Here is a 22181-nt window from a genome sequence, read left to right on the forward strand (position 1 = left end):
GAGGATTTCAAGTGTAGTCATAGAGTCAACATTTGAGAGAGGCAGGGCTTTGTTGGAATGTTCAACGAACGGCTTTCTTGTGAGCGACCATCCAATGACACATGATCGTAGATGGAGCAGTCTCACCCGAGTGAGAGACTGTAATGGTCTTTCATGCGAAATATCTAATTACATGGTCCTCGCGGGAGGCTAGAAAATGGGTCCAGTCTAGGTTGAAACCACCACTTATCCTAAAAGTTTAAGCTGATAAAATGAGATAGATTTATTTATATATTTTTATATTTTCTTATAGTCTGTCATATAAAAGGTTCATTAGACCTGATCATGGCAAATTGTGATTCAACTAACTTCCCATGTACTGCAGCAGTTTTCATGAAATGCGCCAATTTTCTCAAAGTCATATGGCAAGAGGAACCTCTCAAATTAACGATGGGAATAAGCAGCCTTCACATTCCTCCCCAAGTTCTTAGAGGTTTGAACTTGTTTCCTACAAGATGCATGAGAAGCTTCAACTTATACTAGCAGGTTTGGTGGCATGATGCCGGAGCTTGAGTTCGATCAATTGGCTCAGACAGGCCAGGCCAAAATCATGCAAGTTTAGGCTACCTATGAGGCTAGGCTAGGCTAGGCTACGCTAATAATATCAACCTAGATAGTAGTGCATCTAAGCTCAGTAGTCTTGAGATCCTTATCCCTAATATTTTTCTTGTGTATCAAGCTTTTAATTTTCTCTCTACGCAATTTAGTCAACTTAAAATAACATATAATACACAAAAGAATAAATGGAATATAAATAAACTTATTTCTATTTGTCTTCAAGAGAAAAAATATTTTAGAAAAAAAGGTGAGTGTGCTAATATGGTGCATCATTGACGCCCTAAGAGTTCCACACATAACAAGAAAAAGAGTAATGATTCTAAAAAGGAAGGTCAGACTCATAATTCTGAAAGTAAAAATTAGAATTTTGGAGGCCCAGGAGCTGCTATTAAGAAAGCTCTCAAGTGCTTCTATAAAAAGAAGAGTCATAAGAAGTTTGAATGTTTCAAGCATAAGAATTGGCTAGAGAAGGACATGCATGGAGGTACTTCACTAGTCCTTATTTGTTTTGAATTTGGTTTAGTGGATGTTCCATTACATTCTTGGTGAGTGGATAGTGGGGTATCTATTCATATTATTAATTCTTTGCAGGGGTTCAAAAATAAGCAGAGGGCAAATGATGATAAAGTCAATGTGTTCGCGGGGAATGGAGTCAGAGTTCGAGTTGAACTTATAGAAAATGTTAGGTTAGAGTTGGAGTTAGGATTTACTCTTGTTTTAGAAAATAATATTTATGTACTGTCCATGAGGCTGAATTTGATTTCTCTTTCAAAACTTGATTCTAGTGATTTTACATTTACTTTTGGTAATGGAAAGATTAAACTCTTTTTGGCTCTAAATTTGTTGGTAGAGGTCTTCTATGTGATGATTTATGTTGCCTTAACATTGTCTCTAGAAATGAGTTCTCTTCTATGCATGTAGATGGTATTGTCTCTAAAAGTGATTGGCTAAGGATGAATCCTCAAGGTTATGGCATAAGCGATTGCGTCGCATTTCTAAAAAGGGATTCAAAGGTTAATTAATGATGAAATTCTATCTTTGCTTGACTTTAGTTAATGATGAAATTTTGCCTTTGCCTAACTTTAGTGATTTTCACCCTTGTATTGACTGTCTTAGGGGCAAATTTACCAAAACTAATAGAGAGGAGTCCACACATAGCAATGAATTTTTAGAACTCATTCATACAGATATCAGTGGACCCCTAGATCATGCTATTTATGTCAGTAGGTATTTTATTACTTTTATTGATAACTTTTCTTGCTATAGGTATGTCCACCTTCTTAAGAGAAAATCAAAAGTACTTGATAAGTTTAAAATCTTTAAAATTGAGGTTGAAAAGCAACGTGGGAAGATATTTAAGATGGTGAGATTTGATCAAGGTGGTGAATATTATGGTCGACATGATAAATTTAGCCAACAAATGGGAACCTTTGCCAAGTACTTGCAGGAGTATGGGATAGTTGCCCAATATACTATGCTTGAAACCCCTAAGCAAAAAGTATAGCTGAGAGACGTCATAGCACTCTTAGGGTAAGGTCTTATAGACCACCATCTATATTTTGAATCGGGTTTCCAAAACTCCTTTTGAGTTGCGGGTTAGAAGGAAGCCTAGTATTAATCACTTTCATATTTGGGACTGCCTTGTAGAGGTCAAAATTTATAATCCATTAGAGAATAAGTCAGGACCTAGATCCACTTATTGTTATACATTGGCTATTGAGGTAATTCTAAAGAATGCTGATGCTACTATCATGATGGAGGCATAAAAATTATCGAGTCTATCCATGCTAGGTTCTAGAGCCTGATATAGACGATTGCAAATGTTCTCATATTGGAGATATAACATTGGAGAAAAGATAGGTTATTGTTCATATTCCTGTTTTCCATGAAAAGGTCATATTTCATTCTGTCGAAAGGTTATGAGGTATTTATAGAAAACCAAAAAATTTATGCTGACATATAGAAGGTCTGATCATTTTGAGGTAACCGGATATTATGATTTTTGCTGGTTACATGGATGATATGAAATCCACTTTTGGTTATATTTTTATGATGGTTGAAGTAGCTATTTCTTGAAAAAGTTTAAAACAGACTCTTGTGGTATCTTCTACTATGCATGCAAAGTTTATAGCATGTTACAGAGTTGCAACTTATGCTGTTTAGTTAAGAAATTTTATCGCAGGGCGTATGATTGTTAATTACATTTCAAAGCTATTTAAAATTTATTGTGATAAACATGTGGAAAATATGGGTCTATTAGAAGCTTTTGAAGTAGTTGGTTAGTGCGAGCATTATTTTGTTAAACATTATTTAGATGCTATAAAGTATATTTGAATTATTTTTATGTTGGAATATCATATTTATATTTGTGCACATATGGTTGTTAGTAAATGTTGTTTAAATAAAAGTCTTAAGCAAAAGGTACTGCTTAAGCACAAAGATATTGCTTATGTTATAATTGATACCATAATTTGTCTTAATACATAAAGGTAAAATTGTGACATAAGTATTATTTATTTTTTTTTCAAATTATTAAGAGGTTTTGAGACTTCGTTTTATGATCGATTTCTTCTCCCAGTTAAGGAATCGCTGCCTTAATTTGTATTTATTTTCGTCATTAGCGCGCTTTCAACCATCGGAGAGGAATGAGTGGCCATCGGATCAACTAGACAAAGGATTGCATATTTACGCTCAAAACCAATAAGAATTCATTCGCATCATCCAAGAAGCTGGTACACAGTATGACAAACTTAAATACAGGATCACAGACAATCCAGACTACCAAGTGGACTTAGAGGCTAAAGAGTGAGACACCCGCAGCAAGGAAGAGGATGGAGATCACTAGAGAGCGGCCTGATTTGTTGGAACTTCCATGTGAGGATTCACCAGTAGTCGAGGGGACAGTCTTCGATCCACTTTCTGCATCAATCAAGTAAACAAATTTGTTAATACGCTGAAAACCACCATAAAATGTCCCTCCCCTCCCTGTTGAAAAGCTCAGTTCATGTGATGGATATTTCATCCTGGCTTGAGCTAGGCTTTAGCATCTTTTCCCTACCCGTTTTTTACGATTATTAAACTTGCCCATTATTGACATTGAAAAAGTAATCTAGGTCATTTAAGAGGTTAAATGTATCTGAGAGCCAAAAAAATGAAGTTCAAAATAACACTAAGAGTCTGTTTGGATATTTCTACAGGATCAGGCTAAAAATCTTGTAGGATTCATGATTTAAGCGGTCAATTTAAGCATGGTCGTATATGAACCAAATACCATACAGCTAGAATCTTGTGGAAAGAAAAAAAAAAGATCTCTATAGATCTTTCCATCCTCTTGCAGCCCAAAGCCTAGGACTGAGCTGGATTTGGACAAGCTCTTAGAAAATGCAAACTAGATGGGTCAACAGATCTGATTCTTACAAAAATTTCTAAACAGATCCTCAAAATTATTGCACCTGAAGGACCACTTGGAACTGATGGTGTCGATGTGGTGGCAGGAGTGCTGCTTGGAAACGATGGGGTCTCTGGAGAAGGGTTTGCCGGGGTTGATGGGGTGGTTGGAGCTGCAGGAGTGCCGCTCGGAACCGATGGGGTCTCTGGAGAAGGGTTTGCCGGGGTTGATGGGCTGGTTGGAGCTGCAGGAGTGCCGCTTGGAACCGATGGGGTCTCTGGAGAAGGGTTTGCCGGGGTGGTTGGAGTTGCAGGAGTGCTGCTTGGAACCGATGGGGTCTTTGGAGAAGGCTTTGGCGCCGGGGTTGATGGGGTGGTTGGAGTTGCCGGAGTGCTTGGTGCTTCAGGAGATTCCGCTGGTGAAGCTGCCGGTCCACCGGCCACAGCTGCAAACAAGCCCACGACCATCAATACTTCAGCCAATATTTCTAAATACATGTTGAATTTTGGACAAGAACCTACCGTTGCATTGGCTAACAGGTGGTGTTTTGACCTTGCAGGCCCCAGGGAGGGCCAGGGCCCGGGTCTGATTGATGGTGATGCCCAGTGACGATGCACCACCATTAAGCAGTGTGCAGAGGCACCGAGGCTGAGACTGCACGACGCTGGCTAGCTGAGAGCAGCATGAGGAGGATGGGGTCGAAGAGTTGCCAGTGATGTAGTTCAGGCAAGGTGCAAGGCTCAGGATCACCGTGGTGCAGCCTGATTGAGCTGAGGCATGGGCCAAGAGCATCGACACCAGCGCCAGTGCCAGGCCAATCTCCATCACCCTTCGAGCCATCTCGGGTATCGAGAGGTGGAGTGGGTGATCGCCGGAGATGTTTTGGGAGGGGTTGAAGAGTGTCTTGGCCCTGCTGGTGTGCTGGTGAGGCAGAGGGAGGTGGGGGGTTTTATAAGGAGGTTCGGGGAAGGTGTTCTCGGGCTTTAGATTGGGTGGCCTAACTCGTCCTTCTAACGGCTCCTTGTGGAACCTATCTCGTACTAGTTGTGGAATATCGTAGAGGTAGGCGATGCAAAATAGATATGTTAATTGGAGGGTTGGCCACCATCTCACCCCTACTGCTTACTAAATGCATGCATGGGCCAGGCTAGTTCTTTCTAGTTTAGGATCAGAAGCGGACTTCAAAGTTAAATTTCTTCGTTCTTGCATCATTGCAACGCCACCGACCTCCTTGCCCCCACTTCCTAAAAAATATACAACATTATGCTAGTCTTTTACCACAAATTATACACGCGCTTATATATATATATATATATATATAGAATGACTAATATACACACCATACACTATATAATGACTAAAATATTCCTCCAACTAAGTTAAGTCGTACTTTTTGTATCATTCAACTCAATTGAGTATCCATGTGGACTTATATTTAGTCTTACATCGATTATGCACTATAGATAGATTTTGAAAATTTATACAGAATTAAAAAATTAAAATAATATTTTCTGATTAGCTTTTTTTTGATAAAATCTGAAGTGTTTACAATCTTAGTCCCAACATTGTTGGGGTTGGCTACATAAATTTTTTCTCAATTTTGGTCACTCTGCATCATTCCACTATCTTAAATTGTTCTCGCTCGTGTCAATGTTGGAGGTTAGTCAAGTTTGACACTTAGTTGACTAGCATTAGCATGGTACAATTGCCTTGTTCCCTGAACTATCCTTGCACCTAGTAAATTGCTCTACTTAGGGGGTCATTATGACCAAGATTTCTGGTATACTGATAGTAACTTTATGCTTACTATAAGGTCCCATATGGGTGTGCGTTTAATCTCACATCAGTTATTTGCTGGATAGATTTTAAATACTTATACATGATCAAGGAATTCAAATACTATTTTCTGGCTAGATTTTTTGGGTGAGTTCTTAGGTTGTTACAAAATAGTATCAGAGTGGACCCGGCTTGTGGCCCTTGTTGACTAAGGGACACTGCAACACGGGCTTACTGAGGCTGACTAGGGCGATCGTAGTACTTATGATTAGATTTGAATAGGTTTAGACCCTTAGCCTGACGAGGACGTTAGGGCTTAACCAGAAAAAGTATGTGAGGATCCGTACGGATGTGTTCAGTCCCACATCGGTTATTCGCTGGATAGTTTTTGAGTACTTATATAAGATCAAAAAACTCAAATAATATTTTTTTATTAGCTTTTTTGGATAAGATTCTAGGTTATTACACTTACTGTAATGTCGCAATATGCAAGCAGTTGTCTCGTGGATATGCATTGAGTTGAGCCTTTCTAGCTTTGCTTGTGGGCTTTTAGGGCTCTCATTAATCGTTACCAGTTTTATTCCCTGCTTATTTGCTCTGCCAGAAGGTGGCCCTTTCTGTCTTGTCTACAAACCTTCTCCAATGCTCTGTTTCCATGGATACTCGGTAAAGGACGGATCACTTCAGAGTACATGCTAAATTTTTTAAGGCTCCGAACGTCTAAGACCAGGAGTATATTGTTCAATACTCTTTTAATAAGAGCTCGAATCGTTTGCTAAATTGTTGGGCATCAGACACAATTGAAGCGATGACTTTAACCATCTTAGACGCCCCAGCACAGTTGATAGTTAAGTGCGGATTGTGAAGCACTCTTTGATTCACTTTTCTTACCTTATCTGTATTCCAAACATGGCTTGCTACATTATTAAACTGCCAATACGTTCTGATTGGAGTTTCGTGCCCTTTTTTTTTATATGAGAAGGGAAGCTAAGAAAGTAGCCACCCGGCCTTTTTTAGTACGGGTAAAGAAAATACGAAAAAGAAGGTGATCAGGTCCCCAGTTACATTGGCAGAGGAGGAAGAGAACAGAAACAAAACAGAAGCATTGAACAGAGAGAAATTGAAGGGTGAGGCCCAGCCTCACCGGGCCAACCATTGGCCCGGCCCGACGCAAAGAGAGGGCCCTAAGGCCCTCTTCTCATTCAGAACATGGCAGAGCCCTGTTCAACCACGTAGAGGAGGAAGAGTCCTCCTCCACCGCGGTCATTGCCGGAGGCTAGGATAAGCCTAGCCTCCACTCCGATCAAGTCTATCTGCTGCGAGAATTATGGCGGAGCGACGGCCCCTGAGCTTATCTCTTCAAAAACCTTCTATGTAAATCTCTACTTACCTATGTGATTGATCCACCTTTGAGCTCTGCTGAACCTTCCCTTCCCTCCTCTTCTTCCTTCTCCTTTTCTAATGGCCGGCGTCCCACCTCGGCCGAACACCACCGCCCGAAGCCCCCTTTCTTCCTCTATTTTATCCAAGTGCTCTGTTTCTTCTATTCCAAGACTCCTCCCTGTTTTGAGTGCCGCCGCCACCAGTCGCCACCGGTTGAGCAGTACGTGGCCGAGATCGTCCATCTCCGCCACCTGCCAGTAAGCCCCCTTTCCTTTGCTCCTTCGGTCGAAGCCAACCAAGCCCTTTATCATTTCTTTGTTTCGTACTAAACTGAGAACGTTCTCGGTTTCCCTTCTCACCAACCGTCACAGCCGCCGCCAGCTGCCCCTGTTGTCGGTAGACGACCGTCGACTACCTAGGCTCGGCCGCCGCCGGAATTTCTCTCTTCCTTCTCTTGCCCCTTCCTCCTAGTTTTCTTAGTTCAGCAGGATGAAGAACCCCTACTCATCCATTTTGGGCTGTGTTCATCCTTAGACCTCCCCTGATGGTCGATTTGGACCACACAAATTGAGCCCAAGATCAGGATCAGACCAAATCTAGACCCGAGCTGAGATTTTATCTCCTCTCTCTATTTCTCTCTCTAGACAGGCTCGGGGATCCTAATGTCAACCTTGCTTTACTTGTTGCTCAAATTCAAGTTGATCCTATTAGACTGATCCTGTTAGGTGACCTTGTATCGTTTCAATACCCAAACGGTAGACTGATCCATTGATTCAGCCCTAGTTAGATCTTTTAAAATTTGGTCACTTTTGATCTTTATTGACCAGTTAAATTCTTCTTGTTTGGAGTGACCTAGGCAGTCGAGCACCATCATCTGTAGTGCTTAATTTTGACTTCGCTTGACTTCTGAATGATGATAAAATTTATAATGTTTTAATTATATTAACATAGGTGCACCTGGCCTATCTAATTGAAGTGAGATTGTTGAAGTGAGAAGAGGTAAGTAATGTTTCAAACTATATTTTTCCAATTTTTCATAAAATAATAATTATTTGATTTAACTAATTATGATTATGATATCTGTTTTATACTTAGTTAAACAGGTCAAGCATGATAATGTTATGATTATTTTAAAATATTTTATGTACTATGTTATAAAATTTGAAAATTGTGACTAGGTAATATATGAAAAATCTGTTTTATAAGTATTCATTCTCAGCACGGTTATGATCTGACCCTACCAATGGAGATTATTCATTGGCCCTATCAACTTGTAATTTGTGAGAAATTGGTTTTGACGCTATACCACCGGTGATAAAAATAATGGTATTTGGGACACCGTGCCACCAGTGGTTAATAATAATGATTTTTGGCAATTTGTGAATTTTGACCCATGTCACTAGGTTACTTGGCCATAGTATAATTTCTTATTTCTGATTTTTGGTATTTCTTGTGAAAGCTGTAGTATACTTTAAAAAGAAATATGCATTATTCGAAAAATGATTTATTTTTTACTCCATATTTTATGCTTTTAACTAATTATTTGGCATACTTTGACCCCACTTTGGAATATTATGTTACTTACTATAATAGGCTAGTATAGCTCGTTATTATGTTTTCTCTATTTTTCAAATCTGGATGTATAATTGCTCAGGACTTGGGGAGTGTGCTAGTTCTTTTGAAGATACTTTTAATTAGTGGAGTTTTAGTTAGACTAGTTAGAATATTTTATTTGATTGATATTAGTAAATATTGATTTAGGTCACTTTGGAACTATTGTAAGAACCATTTGAATAAGTTCTTAATTAAATAATTTTTTAGAAATTATTATTACTTTGATATGATCTGTGGCTTTGCATGCTTGTATGGTTTGCTATATACGTATGTAGTATCTGTTACGCTCTGAGGTGGGCTCTGAGCTTGGGGCGTGACAGGAAGCATCTCAAATTTCCCAAACCGTTCAAGCTATGGACTCAACAATCATCATAGTTCTCTAAGGTGCAGCTCTGCCTCCTTAGATGCTACAACCAGTTTAGAGCTCAAAATTATCAGCAAGGAACCAGACAAATTTGATCGGATTCCTAACGTCAGGAAGCCCAAACGCAGGGACATGGAACATCTGAATCCAGTTGCCCTTCATCTAAGGTACAGAAAGAAGATTGGTGCAATGGAACCGTCAGCCCACCTAACTGCTTGAAAACGAAGATTTCATCCTCTTTGTCATCAGCACCTCTAGCAGAAAAATCTGTTAAAAGGTTGCCAACCATTTGGTCCAAGATGAGGTCAGAATTACTCCAGAGCAGGTAGATTTTTGACCCTTGCCCAGATTCCACCAAAAACCCGCAATGAATTGGAGTTCACAAAGGAAAGACCAGTCATTAGAAACAATGAATTGGAGTTTTGTACTCATGCTGCCCTACCTAACAACTGCTGGTCCAGGCAGGCTACTAAGCACAAGCTTGGCTGTAGTAACTGCAACAATGATTGGGAAATGTTTATGGATGTCCATCATGTGAATGTTCTCTAGTCTTTATTTTTTACTGTCGATGTCTCTCTTACATTTTGAGTTCTGATCTTATCTAATTGCAAGTCTGCATAGCCCTTGGGTTAGTTAAGAAATCTCTACCATTGCGTTCAGTTTCATCTTTTTTTCCCCCAACTATCAGAGAGGATTGCACCGCTATTGGATTAACGACAAAGAAATGTTCATGAGCAAATCAAAATCAAAAAGCATGCATTCAAAACATCCGACGAGCTTGTACAAAGTATCCTCATGAGTGTGCATACAAAACCAAGGTTAGGAGAAAGAACAGAAGAGCACACAGAAGGGTGTGACAGAATCGGATAAGCAGCAAAACACCATCTACACCATGCAGCAGACCTAGAAGCTGGCGAGTGAGACGCACGCAGCGAGAAAGAGGATGGAGATCATCACAGAACGGCCTGACTTCTTGGAACTTCCGCCTGAGGATGCACCCGCAGTCGAGGGGATGGTCTTGGAACCACTTTCTGCATCAATCAAGAAGACAAGCTTGTGATGTGTTGGGAGGTTTGCCTTTTTTTTTTTTTTTTTTTTTTTTTTTTTTTTTTTTTTTTTTTTTTTTTTTTTTTTTTTTTTTTTTTTTTTTTTTTTAAGGAGATCAAAAGAACCTGTTATGTGTTGTAGATGAAAAAGATCAAGTTTTGAGATGTCAGAAATTTTATATGTCAATATCTTGTGAGCGGGTTTTCTGAGAGAGAGATTGTTTAGGAGCTCGAGGATGATACGATGGTTCCATACTTCAAAGTTTGAGGCTAGTGCATTAATTTTGAGGATGAAATTATTTTAAGAGGGGAGAATGTAAAACCCGACCCTTAAAGTGAATTGGGCCTGGTCCATTCGATCGGCCTAGTCAAATTTGGCCGAAGACACAAAAAAACAAAAATAAAAAAAGATTTTCTTTTGGGCTCGTTGGCCGACCCAAATCTGACCCATGCTCCGCACGTGGGGGAAACGGGGAAGACCTCGGCTGCAAATCTTTTTCCTTTCTGATTCCGGCGGAGAAGAAAGTTTTTCGAGGGCAGTCCAAGTTTGAATCGAACTCGGAAATCTTGTATATATAATTCTCCTTCCCCTTCTTTGATTTTCTCCACCCAAACTGTCGAGAATCGTCGTGATTCAAGCTATTCTTCTTCGAGCTTCCTTGAATCTTTGTAAGAAACCTCGCCGGAAGCTTCACCAGAACAAGGTGAGAGCTCTTCGCCTCCTCCTTATTTTCGTAGATTTATAACTGTTCTTGCTTAGGTTTGAGCCGATTACCGAGATTCAATCTGAAATAGGGGTGCCCTATTTTGACATCTCTTCCTCCCGCATTCACCACCATCGGCTGCCAGTTCGGGCCAAACTTTAATACTTCCTAGGATAGTTAAGGCTGTGTGGCCGTCGGTCTAGAAAATCGGCTTTGAACCATGCCGAGCTGATCACCCCTTGCTTTTTTTTATTTTTCTTCCTTCTCTCTTGTGCTGACCGGCCACCATCGCCGGCGAGGTAGAGGCCAACAGGTCACCCGTGACTACCATCGTGGGGCTGGCCACCATGGCTGTCGTCCCTCTGATTTGATGAGGAAAGGGAGAGACAACTCTCTCCCTGTTTTGGAGAAGAAGAGAGAGCCCTCTCTCTTCTTTTTCTCTTCTCGTTCTCTCTCCTCTCTCTTGTTTCTTAGTTTCTCTCTGTACTGGACTTTGTCTCTCTATGAAATTTTTTCTCTCCATTGGACTTTCTCTCTCTATAGGACTTTATTTTCTATCTAAATTGTTTCTCTCTCTAGCTTGATCCGAAAAAAATTTGGTTAATGGGGCTCAAAGGGCAGTCCTATATTTTTATATAATGGTGGACCCTTGAGTAGTCAATAGAGGGTTGGATAATTTTTGATGTTGATTTGGTTATGTAGGAGAACAATCTTTTAGGGAAGAGGATATTGAGCAGGGTTCTCTGCACATCGGTTCGTAGATCGTGGTACTCTATCTGGGTTGTCAGCAAAAAGATAAGAATCTATTGACACCGACTTGTATGATATAGATATTTTTGTACCTATATGTATGATATGTTAATGATCCATCCATATAAGTAAGAAGCATGAACGGTTTTATGATGGTTTTGGTATTAATTCATATTTTGATTATGTTTGCTTCTGATGGATATTATGATGGGTGCATGTATGAGTATAACTTGCACTTATATAATCAGACTAATGGATGTAGTGTTCTAGACTAACCATGTTATATTGATTGCCCCATCATAGTTGAGAAATGTGAAACTACTGGTTGCTTCGTCACATGTCAAAAATGTGAAAACTACTGGTTGCCCCGTCACAGGCTAGAAACATGACTGGAATTTAGCCCAAAGTTGAAAAGATAATTGATCTGGATCAAGTAAAAAAAAAATGGAATGAAAAGCATTAAAAACACTAATAAAGATTTATGAGATATCATATGCTATATCACCCTCAAATGGTTGGATTTCTACTAATATATGGCGTATATATTTATACTAATTATTTGAGCATTATTGATAGTTGATTTGTGATTTCATGATGTGTGCAACGATTTCTTATAATTTTTAAATTTATATTATTATTGCGTTGGTATAGAGGTGTAGGTAGGGGTGCAAATGGGTCGGGTCGGGTCGGGTCCTAGCTGACCCCGATCCGACCCGGTTTTTTGTTCGGGTCCCAATTTTGGACCCGGACCCGACCCGGTTGAAGATCGGGTTGGGTCGGGTCGGGTCCGAGTCGGGTTCGGGTCGGGTCCAGGTCTGATTCGGGTCGGGTCCGGGTCCGATCGGGTCCAATTTTTTTGTGCTTTTGGGAAAAAATTTGGACAAATCTAATTTGGTCATACCATAATTATGAGGTGCTGGGTGACCCATGACTTGAAAGACTTTGCAATTGAGCTCCAGTCAGAACAGATGACCCATGACTCACTAACTAAGTCGGTCTACAAGCCAAATTTCATATCACACTATTTTTTATCTATATGACTGATTGGACGGAACTCGGTGTCTCCCAGCTCCCCTCTCACGAGGACAAAAAAAAATCCCATACCTTCTTCCAAAATCCAATTCCATTACAGAAAACTGGCACATGACCCATATTCAGTTGCAGTGTTCCCTCACTTTCTCCCTTCAAAAGTTAAAAGAAACAAAAACCAAAAAACAGAAGGAAAAAAAAAAAAAGGCAGCTACACACCAGAGGTCTCAACAGTGTAATAGATCGAGAGAGAATCCTGAAGGGCCGACGTTCCTTTGGATTCTGTGAACCTATGCTTGTTGCTAACTTGCTATCCTCCCACACTGACCAACAGTACCACAACCCACGCCAAAAAAAAAAAAGAAAAAGAAAAAGAAAAAGAAAAGACTTTCTTTTGCTTTTCCTCTCTCTCTCTCTTCGGGTCCATTCGAGTCGGGTCGGGTCCGTTTGGTAAACCCAGACCCGACCCAGAAAATGATTCGGGTCCAATTTTAGGACCCGACCCGGACCCGCGGGTCCTAAAATTCGGGTCGGGTCGGGTCTACGCGGGTCGGGTCGGGTCGGGTCACGGGTTGACCCGACCCATTTGCAGCCTTAGGTGTAGGGATTCTTACTAGGCTGTAAAGCTTACAACCCTTTTCTCTTTCTCTTTTCATAGTGCAGGTTGCATAATACATGGCTATGGTTGAGATTACAAGTGGAGGGGATGATTAGATAGAGCATCACTGGTACTGGTTGGATGATCAAATTTGGTAATTGGATCAACTTTGTTGTCGGGTATAAATTAAGATTATTATTGATTACAAATATTGGGGTTGTGATATATTTTTAGGCCTTGCATATTCTCTAGAGCTCTGCTTTAGGGAGTATGCGGCTGTGTCACATGCCGGACCCGGACGTTTGGCTCGGGGCGTGACAAACTTGATCAGTTTCCTAACAATAGGAAGCCCGAACGCAGGGACATGGAACATCTGAAAGAAGATTGGTGCGATGGAACCATCGGCCCACCTAACTGCTTGAAAAAGAAGATTTCATCCTATTTGTCATCAGCAGCTCTAGCAGAAAAATCTGTTAAAAAGATGCCAACGATTTGGTCCAATATGAGGTCAGAATTACTCCCCTGTTAGCAGAGCAGGTAGATTTTTGACCCTTGTCCAGATTCCACCAAAAACCCGCAATGAATTGGAGTTTTGTACTATGCTGCCCTACCTAACAACTACTAGTCCAGGTAGGCTACTAAGCACAAGCTTGGCTGTAGTAACTGCAACAATGATTGGGAAATGGTTATGGATGTCCATCATGTGAATGTTCTCTAGTCTTTAATTTTTACTGTCGATGTCTCATTTACATTTGAGTTCTGATCTTATCTAATTGCAAGTCTGCATGGCCCTTGGGTTAGTTAAGAATTCTCTACCATTGCGTTCGGAACGTTTCATCTTTTTTTTTCCCCCACCTATCTGAGAGGATTGCACCGCTATTGGATTAACCACAAAGAAATGTACATGAGCAAATCAAAATCAAAAAGCATGCGTTCAAAACATCCGACGAGCTTGTACAAAGTATCCCGAGTGTGCATACAGAACCAAGGTCAGGAGAAAGAACAGAAGAACACACAGAAGGCTGCGACAGAATCGGATAAGCAGCAAAACACCATCCACACCATGCCGCAGACCTAGAAGCTGGCGAGTGAGACGCATGCAGCAAGAAAGAGGATGGAGATCATCACAGAACGGCCTGACTTCTTGGAACTTCTGCCCGAGGATGCACCAGCAGTCGCGGGTACGGTCTTGGAACCACTTTCTGCATCAATCAAGAAGACAAGCTTGTTAGCAAGCAGAAAGCCTTCATAACTAAATGATATTCATCAATCCTGTCGATATCTGATCCTAGTTTTAGCCTTGTTTTGTTTAAACTCGTAGAAACTATACTACGTTTGCTTATTTCTTTTCGGTCGCTCGAATAACTGGGATCGATATATTTAAGGGCTACCTGAAGGACCGCTTGGAACCGACGGCGTCGATGGGGTCTCCGGAGAAGGGTTTGCTGGGGTCGATGGTGTGGATGGAGTCGCCGGAGTGCTTGGAGCTTTAGGAGATTCCGCTGGTCCACTGCCCACAGCTGCCAAAGCCCACAACCATCAGTGCTGCAGCCAATGTCTCTAAAGAACATAAGCTGGAGAGTCCAGAATGATGAAGTGTAAAGGAAGTTTTAGGGATAAGCCTACCATTGCACTGGCTGACGGGTGGTGTTTGGACCTTGCAGGCTCCAGGGAGGGCCAAGGCCCGGGTCTGGTTTATGGTGATCCCGAGCGATGCGCCGCCATTGAGTACCGTGCAGAGGCACCGAGGCTGCGACTTTACAACGTTTGCTAGCTGAGAGCAGCATGAGGAGGATGGGGTCGAAGAATTGCCGGTAATGTAGCTCAGGCAAGGCGCGAGGCTCACGATCGCCGTCGTGCAGCCGGATTGGGCAGAGGCATGGGCCAAGAGCATCGACATGAAAGCCAGGGCTAGGACAGTGTCCATTACTCTTGGAGCCATTTAAGCTGTCGAGAGGTGGTGGTGATGGGTGATCGCCGGCGATATTTGAAAGCTGAGAGAGAGGTGGTGGGAGTGTGTTCGGCCTGTTGGTGTGGCGGTGGAGGGGAGGAAAACGCTGGCATTTTATAGGGAGGTCTCATAAGGAGGGAGATGGTGCGATTGGGTCTTAAATTTGGTGGCCTAACTCGCGCTGCTAAGGGTTCCTTGTGGGACCATCGAATAGTCAGCAAGAATGCCTAGGAGTTATTCAAAGAAAGAAATGGCGGCTGACATATTGAAATCTAAACATTCAGCCACTTAGATGGAGGTGGCTGATGAAAATGAGGGTTGGCCACCACCTCACTCCTGTTTCTGCTACCACATGAACGCATGGGCCGGTAAACCCTTTTTCAGAACCAAAAAAAAGAAGACTTCGAAGTTAATTGCTAGGTCAGGGCAAGTCCTTCCTAATTTTGGATCTCACACTAAATGCTGTCGAGAAGTCTCCAAACACCTAATTTTGCAAGATCACATACATACACCTGGAAGTTACTCGAAAGGAGGAAATGACGAGTGTCATGTTTAAAAATGAAGCATCCATCTACTTAGGTATCTAATGTCAAGATTAGTTACGACACATCATAGGGGTAGGTAATACAAATAAACATATATATATGTATGTTGAGGGTTGGCCATCGTCTCACTCTTGATTCTGCCACCAAAGTCATGGATGGGCCTGGATTGTTTGAGGACCTAAGGTAGACTTCGAAGTTGATTTCTAAATTGGAGTTGAAAAGGTCTAGAATCTATCTTGATCTTTTCTATTGATCATGCAATCGTGGTTATGATCAATGGAACATGTTATATTAGCACTAACACCCTCGGATCTTTGGAAAATGGTAATTTCCATCATGTGATTTTATTGATGGATGATGGTGTTTTTAGATTATTTTCTTGCCCACAAAAATATGTGATCTCTTACTTGGTTAATAAGGGGCTCACTCAATTACTGAGAACATGCTGATGTGGTAGCCTATTGTATCCATCACTTAAATCGAAAGATTTTACAAGCACATAAACATGGGAAGTCCAAATTTTAATGTTGCATAATATCAATCAATCAACCTAGATGGGAGCCAGCTTCAGTCTATTGCTAGTTAATGAAGAAGGATAGGGTTGATCGAGCGGTAAGTACCAGTAGAGAGAGAAAATCCTAAAGAGAGAAAATTCTGTAGAGAGAGAAAGTCTTAAAGAGAGAGAAAGCTCTGTAGAGAGAGAAAAGAGAGCAGAAGATAAGAGAAACAATCTAGATAGAGAGAGAAACTAAAAAACAAGAGAGTTAATATAGAGAGAGGAGAGAGAAATAGAGAGGGAGAGGAGTGAGAAAGATAGAGAGGAGAGAGCTCTCTTTTTCTCCAAAATAGGGGAGAGTCTGTCTCTCCCTTCCCTCTTCTTATTCTAGGGGTGGCGCAGCCAAAGGTGGTCAAGCTCCGATGGCGGCGGCCAAGGCAGCCATTAGCTATTGCACCACCAACGATGCTGGTCGGCCGACAGTAGAGAAAAAGAAGAGAAGGCAGACACTAGGTCAGCGCAAAATAGGAAGAGCTGGGTATTGCGGCTCACCGGCCGACAATCAAAGCTCGGCTTGACCAAAGCTTCGACAAGAACCCTGGCTTATTCCAGCAGCCGGCAACAGCGCACATGGGAGAAAGAGTCACTGAAACAGGTTACCCCTATTTCAGATGGATGCCAGTGACTTGCCAGTTTAATTCAAAGGAAAATATGGCTAAAGGACTAGAAGAAGAAGAGAGAAGGAGTGGCTTGGGTCTTACCTCAGTCTGGCGAAGATCCGACGTGGTTTCTGGCGAGGAATCAAGGAGGAGACATGGAGAGGAAGAGCTTGGGAATCGGCAGCGATACCTCGGATTTTTGTTGATGAAACACAAAGGGGAGGGAAGGAGGATTAAATAGGAAAGTATCAGAGTTCTAGACGAACTCGATTTGCTCCCGTGGAGCCTCCGACTCTACCGAGATCGAAGGAGAAAGAAGACTTCCATCGGAGTCTTCTTCTTTGCCTATGCGTCGGGTTGGGCTCGGGGGTCGGGCTGGGCTTGGCCACTCCGGGCCGGCCCACGAGCCCCAAGAATTTCTTTTTGTTTTGTGTGTACCTTGGGCCAAATTTAATTGGGCCGGTCAAATGAACCAGTCGGGTCTTACATTCTTCCTTCCTTAAAATAATATCATCTTCAAAATTAACTTACTTGAGGCTCAAACTTTGATAGTATGCAACCATCGAATCATCTTCGAGCTCCTAAATAATCTCCCTCTCAAAATGCAAGCTCATAAGATTTTGACAAAATCATGGCATCTCAAAACTTAATCCTTTCCATCTATGATACATATATAGCAGGTTCTTTTGATCTCTTTTAAAAGAATATTAACATCCCAACCTTGGATAAAAATGCTATAATTCTATTCTCAAGAAATTAATTGCTCTTGATTAATTTCACATAGAAATCATAATCGGCTAAACATAAATAGGAGAAAGTATTAGCATCAACTACTCTTCATAATCTATAATCCACTTTCTTCTCTTAACTTTGCCCATCATTTAATGATCAACCTTTGTCTTAGAAAAAACTCAAGCCCTTTCAAATAGATAGATTAACAATGCCAGAGCTAGAAATAGAAGATTCATGCTAAAACATTCCACGTCTAAGCTCAACCAAGGAACCATCAATCCATTAATGCTAAATTTAAGATGCCTAAGATTCTCCCAAGAATTGTCAATAATAGAAGAACCCACTGTTGAAAATTGTATAGCTACCTTCAGATTATCCATAAAATCAACAACATTCTCCTCTACTAGGAAACGAACTCAAGTCTTCTAATAATTCTACTTATCAATTCAACTTCATCATTAGATTTTATTAGAAAAATAAGGTCCAATACATCCAGATTTGATTCTTTTGGTAGATGATTTAAATCAAAAAATTTTCTTATAAATGAAAATGAATGTCTTAATTCTAAATAAGAACATCAAGTTTTTTTGTCAGAATATCAACTACTCTTAATTAACCGATCTATCACAAGATTAGATCATAAACAACTCTAATCCACCCCTAGTAGAATATTCATCAAAGTCGATTGATAACCTCAATTTCTTTCAATCAGAAAGAGAGTTGATAGTAATTAAGAAGTTCAAGCTTCAGATTTAGGAGAAAAGTGGTCTGCACCAAAATATTTTAGATCAAGATCAAAATCGATGATCCATTAATTTTAGTCTTAAGATGTTAAAAATTTTCCTAGCATGACATAAATTTAGAGAACCTAAAATAGTGCAGCGGCATCTAAAAATTAAAATATTTTTCTTTCATTTATCAAGAAAATCTTACTACACAAGAAATCAAATCAAGTCTTTTGTTATTAAAACTTGCCGAATCAAAGAGATAATATTTCTGACCAAGCTAGAAAAATAATTTAGAGTCCTACGTTTTTGCTATGCACTCTGATTCAAACCATCAAAATCATTTAGATTCACTAATAACTTTTGATCAAAGTGCTACTTTATATTATGAACTAAAGAGATCTAAAATTTTAATTTTTAGGTAAAGCCCAAAAAAGAATCTTTGATTCTCGTCACTTAATTTACCTCGAGCACATCCATCTAGATTAACACTTAAGTCAATTGATGCATTCCAAACCATCATATAGGCTAATTATTATAATTTTCAAAATGAATTAAATATTAATTATCTTATCAATTTAACTAGATGATTCATGTCATACTCCTACAAGTAAAAATAGCTACAAGAATTTTCTTAATGCTTCACCAAATTAAGAGGCTTTAAATCAACATAAATGAGTAAAATTGACTTAATCATCTCTTCTAGAGTTTTCTTCATCGAGATCTTTAACATTTATCAAAAATCTTCCATCATAACCATGTAAGCCTTTAAAATTCAAATTCTTCATGCAAATCTAGATTTCATCAACAACCTCAACAATATTGACAAAAGACCATAGATCAACTTATAAATCTAAATTTTGAATTTAAGTTTCATATACATTACATAGTCTTCGATAGATATAAATAAGATCTATTATTTGGATCCAAAGATGATAATTAAAATTATTAAGGATTCCACCAAGATGAATACTTTACGGTCTCTAATAAAATCAATTATTCAATAAGAAAATAGACCTATTTGTAATATCTCCCAGCATATTTTTTTCTACATAAGAGTTTCATCCATAATCGATATACATGTTCAAACCTCAAAGCATATTCCAGTTAGGTATCATAAAATTCTTTCATAGCTCAAATTTTAAACAACGTTTTATAAATGGACTTTAACTTGCCACTACAATAATTAACTTCAATTTAGAAGTAGTATCACAGTACCCAATATCAAGTTGAACTTCCAAATTAATTAATAAACAAATAATTGTATTGCACGATAACATAATATATATATATATATCTCTTTTTGAAATATACTATTATTTTTTTAAACTAATACCAGAAATCCAATAATACGCTATGCCCACGTAACCCGGTGGCATGGGTCATAATGCACAATGTGCCAAAAACTACTATCATTAACTACCGGTGGCATAGTGTATAAATTTCACTACTCTAATCACTGGTGGTGCGGTATCGAAACCAGTTTTTCATAGATTACAAGTTAACAGGGATAACGAATAATCTCCATTGGCAGGCCAGATTAAATCATAGCTGTGCTGAGAATGCATACTTATAAAATAGATTTTTTTTCTGATTTTCTCAGTCGCATTTTTCAGATTTCATAACACAGCACATAACATATTTCAAAATAATCATAACATTAACATACCTAACCCATTTAACAAAGTATAAAAATAGATATCAATATTAATTTAATCAAGTAATTATCATTTTACATTTGAAGCATTAGGTTACTTACCTCTTATTACTTCAAAATTCCACTTCAATTAGACAGGTCAGGTGCACCTGCTTTAATATCATTAAAACATCATAAATTTTATTATCATTTTAAAAATCAAGCAAAGTCAAAATTAAACATTACTAGAAAACGACCTCATACCCCCAAATCAAGTTGGTCAGATGACAATGCTCGACTGTCCAAGTCGGTCTGAGCAAGAAGAATTTAATTGGTCAATTGAAGATCAAAAGTGCCTAAATTTTAAAAGATCTAGCTGGAGCTAAAGTAATGGGCCGATCTACCGCACAGATAACCACAATGGAATCAATTAGGACCCAAACAAAGATAGACAAAGTTTCATGCTCGATATGAATGAAGAAGGATAGGATTGATCGAGTGGTAAGTGCCCATAGAGAGAGAAATTCCCGATGAGAGAAAGTTCCAAAGAGAGAAAATTTTGAAGAGAGAGAAAGTCCCAAAGAGAGAGAAAGTCCCAAAGAGAGAGAAAGTCTCAAAGAGAAAGAAAGTCCCATAGAGAGAGAAAAGAGAGCATAAGATAACAGAGAGATAATCCAAGTACAGAGAAAAATTATGAAACAAGAGAGAGAATATATAGAGAGGAGAGAGTATGAGAGAGAGAGGAGAGAGAAAGAAGAGAGAGAGAGAGCTCTCTCTTCTTGTCCAAAATAGGGGAGAGTCCGTTTCTCCCTTCCCTCTTCTCAGATTAGGGGTGGCGCGGCTAAGGGTGGTCGGCTCCAGTGGCGGCGACCAAGGCAGCTATTAGCCATAGTACCACCTGCGATGGTAGTTGGTCGACGGTAGAGAAAAAGAAGAGAAGGTAGATGCTAAGGTGGCCCAAAATAGGAAGAGCCAGGTATTGCGGTTCACCGGCCAATGATCAAGGCTCGGCTAAGGTAGTAGAGCTTGACTGAAGCTCCAACAAGAAACTTGCCGACTTAATTCAAAGAAAAACATGGCTAGAGGACCGGAAGAAGAAAAGAGGAGGAGTGGCTTGGGTCTTACCTTGGTCCGTCGAAGATCTGGCGAGGAAATAAGGAGGAGACATAGATAGGAAGAGCTTGGGAATCGGTGGTGATACCTCAGGTTTCCATCGATAAAACACAAAGGGGAGGGAAGGAGGATTAAATAGGAAAGTATCAGAGTTCCAGACGAACTCAATTGGTTCTTGAAAGGTCTCCGACTCTGCTGAGATCGGAGGAGAAAGAAGACACCCATCAGAGTCCTCTTCTAGCTCTGCCTGTGCATTGGGTTGGGCCTGGCCACTCCGAGCCAGCCCACAAGCCCCAAGATTTTTTTGTGCCTTGGGCCAAATTCAATTGGGCTGATCAAATGGACCAGGCCCAATTTGCTTAAAGGGTCGGGTCTTATATTCCTAGTCCACATAGGTCGTGGCCGAATCCACATAGAAATCCATGACATCTTATGGGCAGGTTTTGCTTCAGATTGGTTTCAGAAGCCATGTCCCACAGACCACGGTGCCGTTTCTGGAGCCCAATGTGTAGGACAATCAGATGGGCAAATGAACATCCGTCCCCCTCTTGAAGGGTGGCCAAGGCAGCAATTCCTCGTCCATCCAAGTTGTAGAAATTTTTAACAGTGTGACAAGCTAATAAAAGTTGAATGTAGGACTTAGTTTCACCAAGCTAATAGAAGTTTGCCTCCTATCCTCATCCATTAAAGTTCACCTGCAAGAAAACAAGAAGAGTGCCAAACATCACTACAAGCCGCAAGTCGCACGCCAACCGCACCTAATCCAACGATCTATAAACATTCTACGTCATCAATTCGTCATCGTAATAGCAAAGCTAGTGTGACCCAGTCAGCAAGTGCCGCGTCATGAATCCAATTCGAGAATCTGCATAGCTGAGACACATGTAAGCCTATGATTTGATGTGCATGTATATAGGCTGTTCTGCAGTTATATATATAACTTTAAAGCGTTAATTCCCTCAAACAAGGACATTCCTGGTAACTATAGTTAGCTGAGGTTGGTAACCTCCATGACCAACTTCGAATCTACCCTCGGTCCCCTAACGAGCTCTCTCTCTCCATATATATACGTATC

The 22181-nt window shown here is 40.2% G+C and overlaps 2 protein-coding genes across 2 annotated transcripts; both read right to left on the minus strand.

The window, feature by feature from the left end:
- Positions 1-3281: 3281 nt before the first annotated feature.
- LOC120110611 (uncharacterized) lies at positions 3282-4928 on the minus strand. The gene is made up of 3 exons (XM_039126109.3): positions 4507-4928; positions 4050-4430; positions 3282-3516 (listed from the first exon to the last, which is right to left on the minus strand). The coding sequence occupies exons 1-3, from the start codon at positions 4823-4825 to the stop codon at positions 3389-3391; spliced, it is 828 nt and encodes a 275-aa protein (XP_038982037.2). The 5' UTR covers positions 4826-4928; the 3' UTR covers positions 3282-3388.
- A 9226-nt stretch (positions 4929-14154) lies between these two features.
- LOC103696834 (non-specific lipid transfer protein GPI-anchored 15-like) lies at positions 14155-15306 on the minus strand. The gene is made up of 3 exons (XM_008778556.5): positions 14876-15306; positions 14641-14769; positions 14155-14451 (listed from the first exon to the last, which is right to left on the minus strand). The coding sequence occupies exons 1-3, from the start codon at positions 15189-15191 to the stop codon at positions 14324-14326; spliced, it is 573 nt and encodes a 190-aa protein (XP_008776778.4). The 5' UTR covers positions 15192-15306; the 3' UTR covers positions 14155-14323.
- Positions 15307-22181: the final 6875 nt, after the last annotated feature.

This window comes from Phoenix dactylifera, chromosome 1, assembly GCF_051530095.1.
Source record: "Phoenix dactylifera cultivar Ajwa chromosome 1, Ajwa_hap1_PhDact_Kaust_v1.1, whole genome shotgun sequence".
Taxonomy (NCBI): Eukaryota; Viridiplantae; Streptophyta; class Magnoliopsida; order Arecales; family Arecaceae; genus Phoenix; species Phoenix dactylifera.

Bases quoted from the DNA above. Each gene is read 5' to 3' on its own strand.
- LOC120110611 (XM_039126109.3), bottom strand. From the start codon at position 4,825: ATGGCTCGAAGGGTGATGGAGATTGGCCTGGCACTGGCGCTGGTGTCG. The intron at 4,431-4,506 runs GTAGGTTCTTGT...GCTTGTTTGCAG, and splicing joins ACCTGTTAGCCAATGCAACG to CTGTGGCCGGTGGACCGGCA. The intron at 3,517-4,049 runs GTGCAATAATTT...TGATTGATGCAG, and splicing joins AGTTCCAAGTGGTCCTTCAG to AAAGTGGATCGAAGACTGTC.
- LOC103696834 (XM_008778556.5), bottom strand. From the start codon at position 15,191: ATGGCTCCAAGAGTAATGGACACTGTCCTAGCCCTGGCTTTCATGTCG. The intron at 14,770-14,875 runs GTAGGCTTATCC...GGGCTTTGGCAG, and splicing joins ACCCGTCAGCCAGTGCAATG to CTGTGGGCAGTGGACCAGCG. The intron at 14,452-14,640 runs GTAGCCCTTAAA...TGATTGATGCAG, and splicing joins GGTTCCAAGCGGTCCTTCAG to AAAGTGGTTCCAAGACCGTA.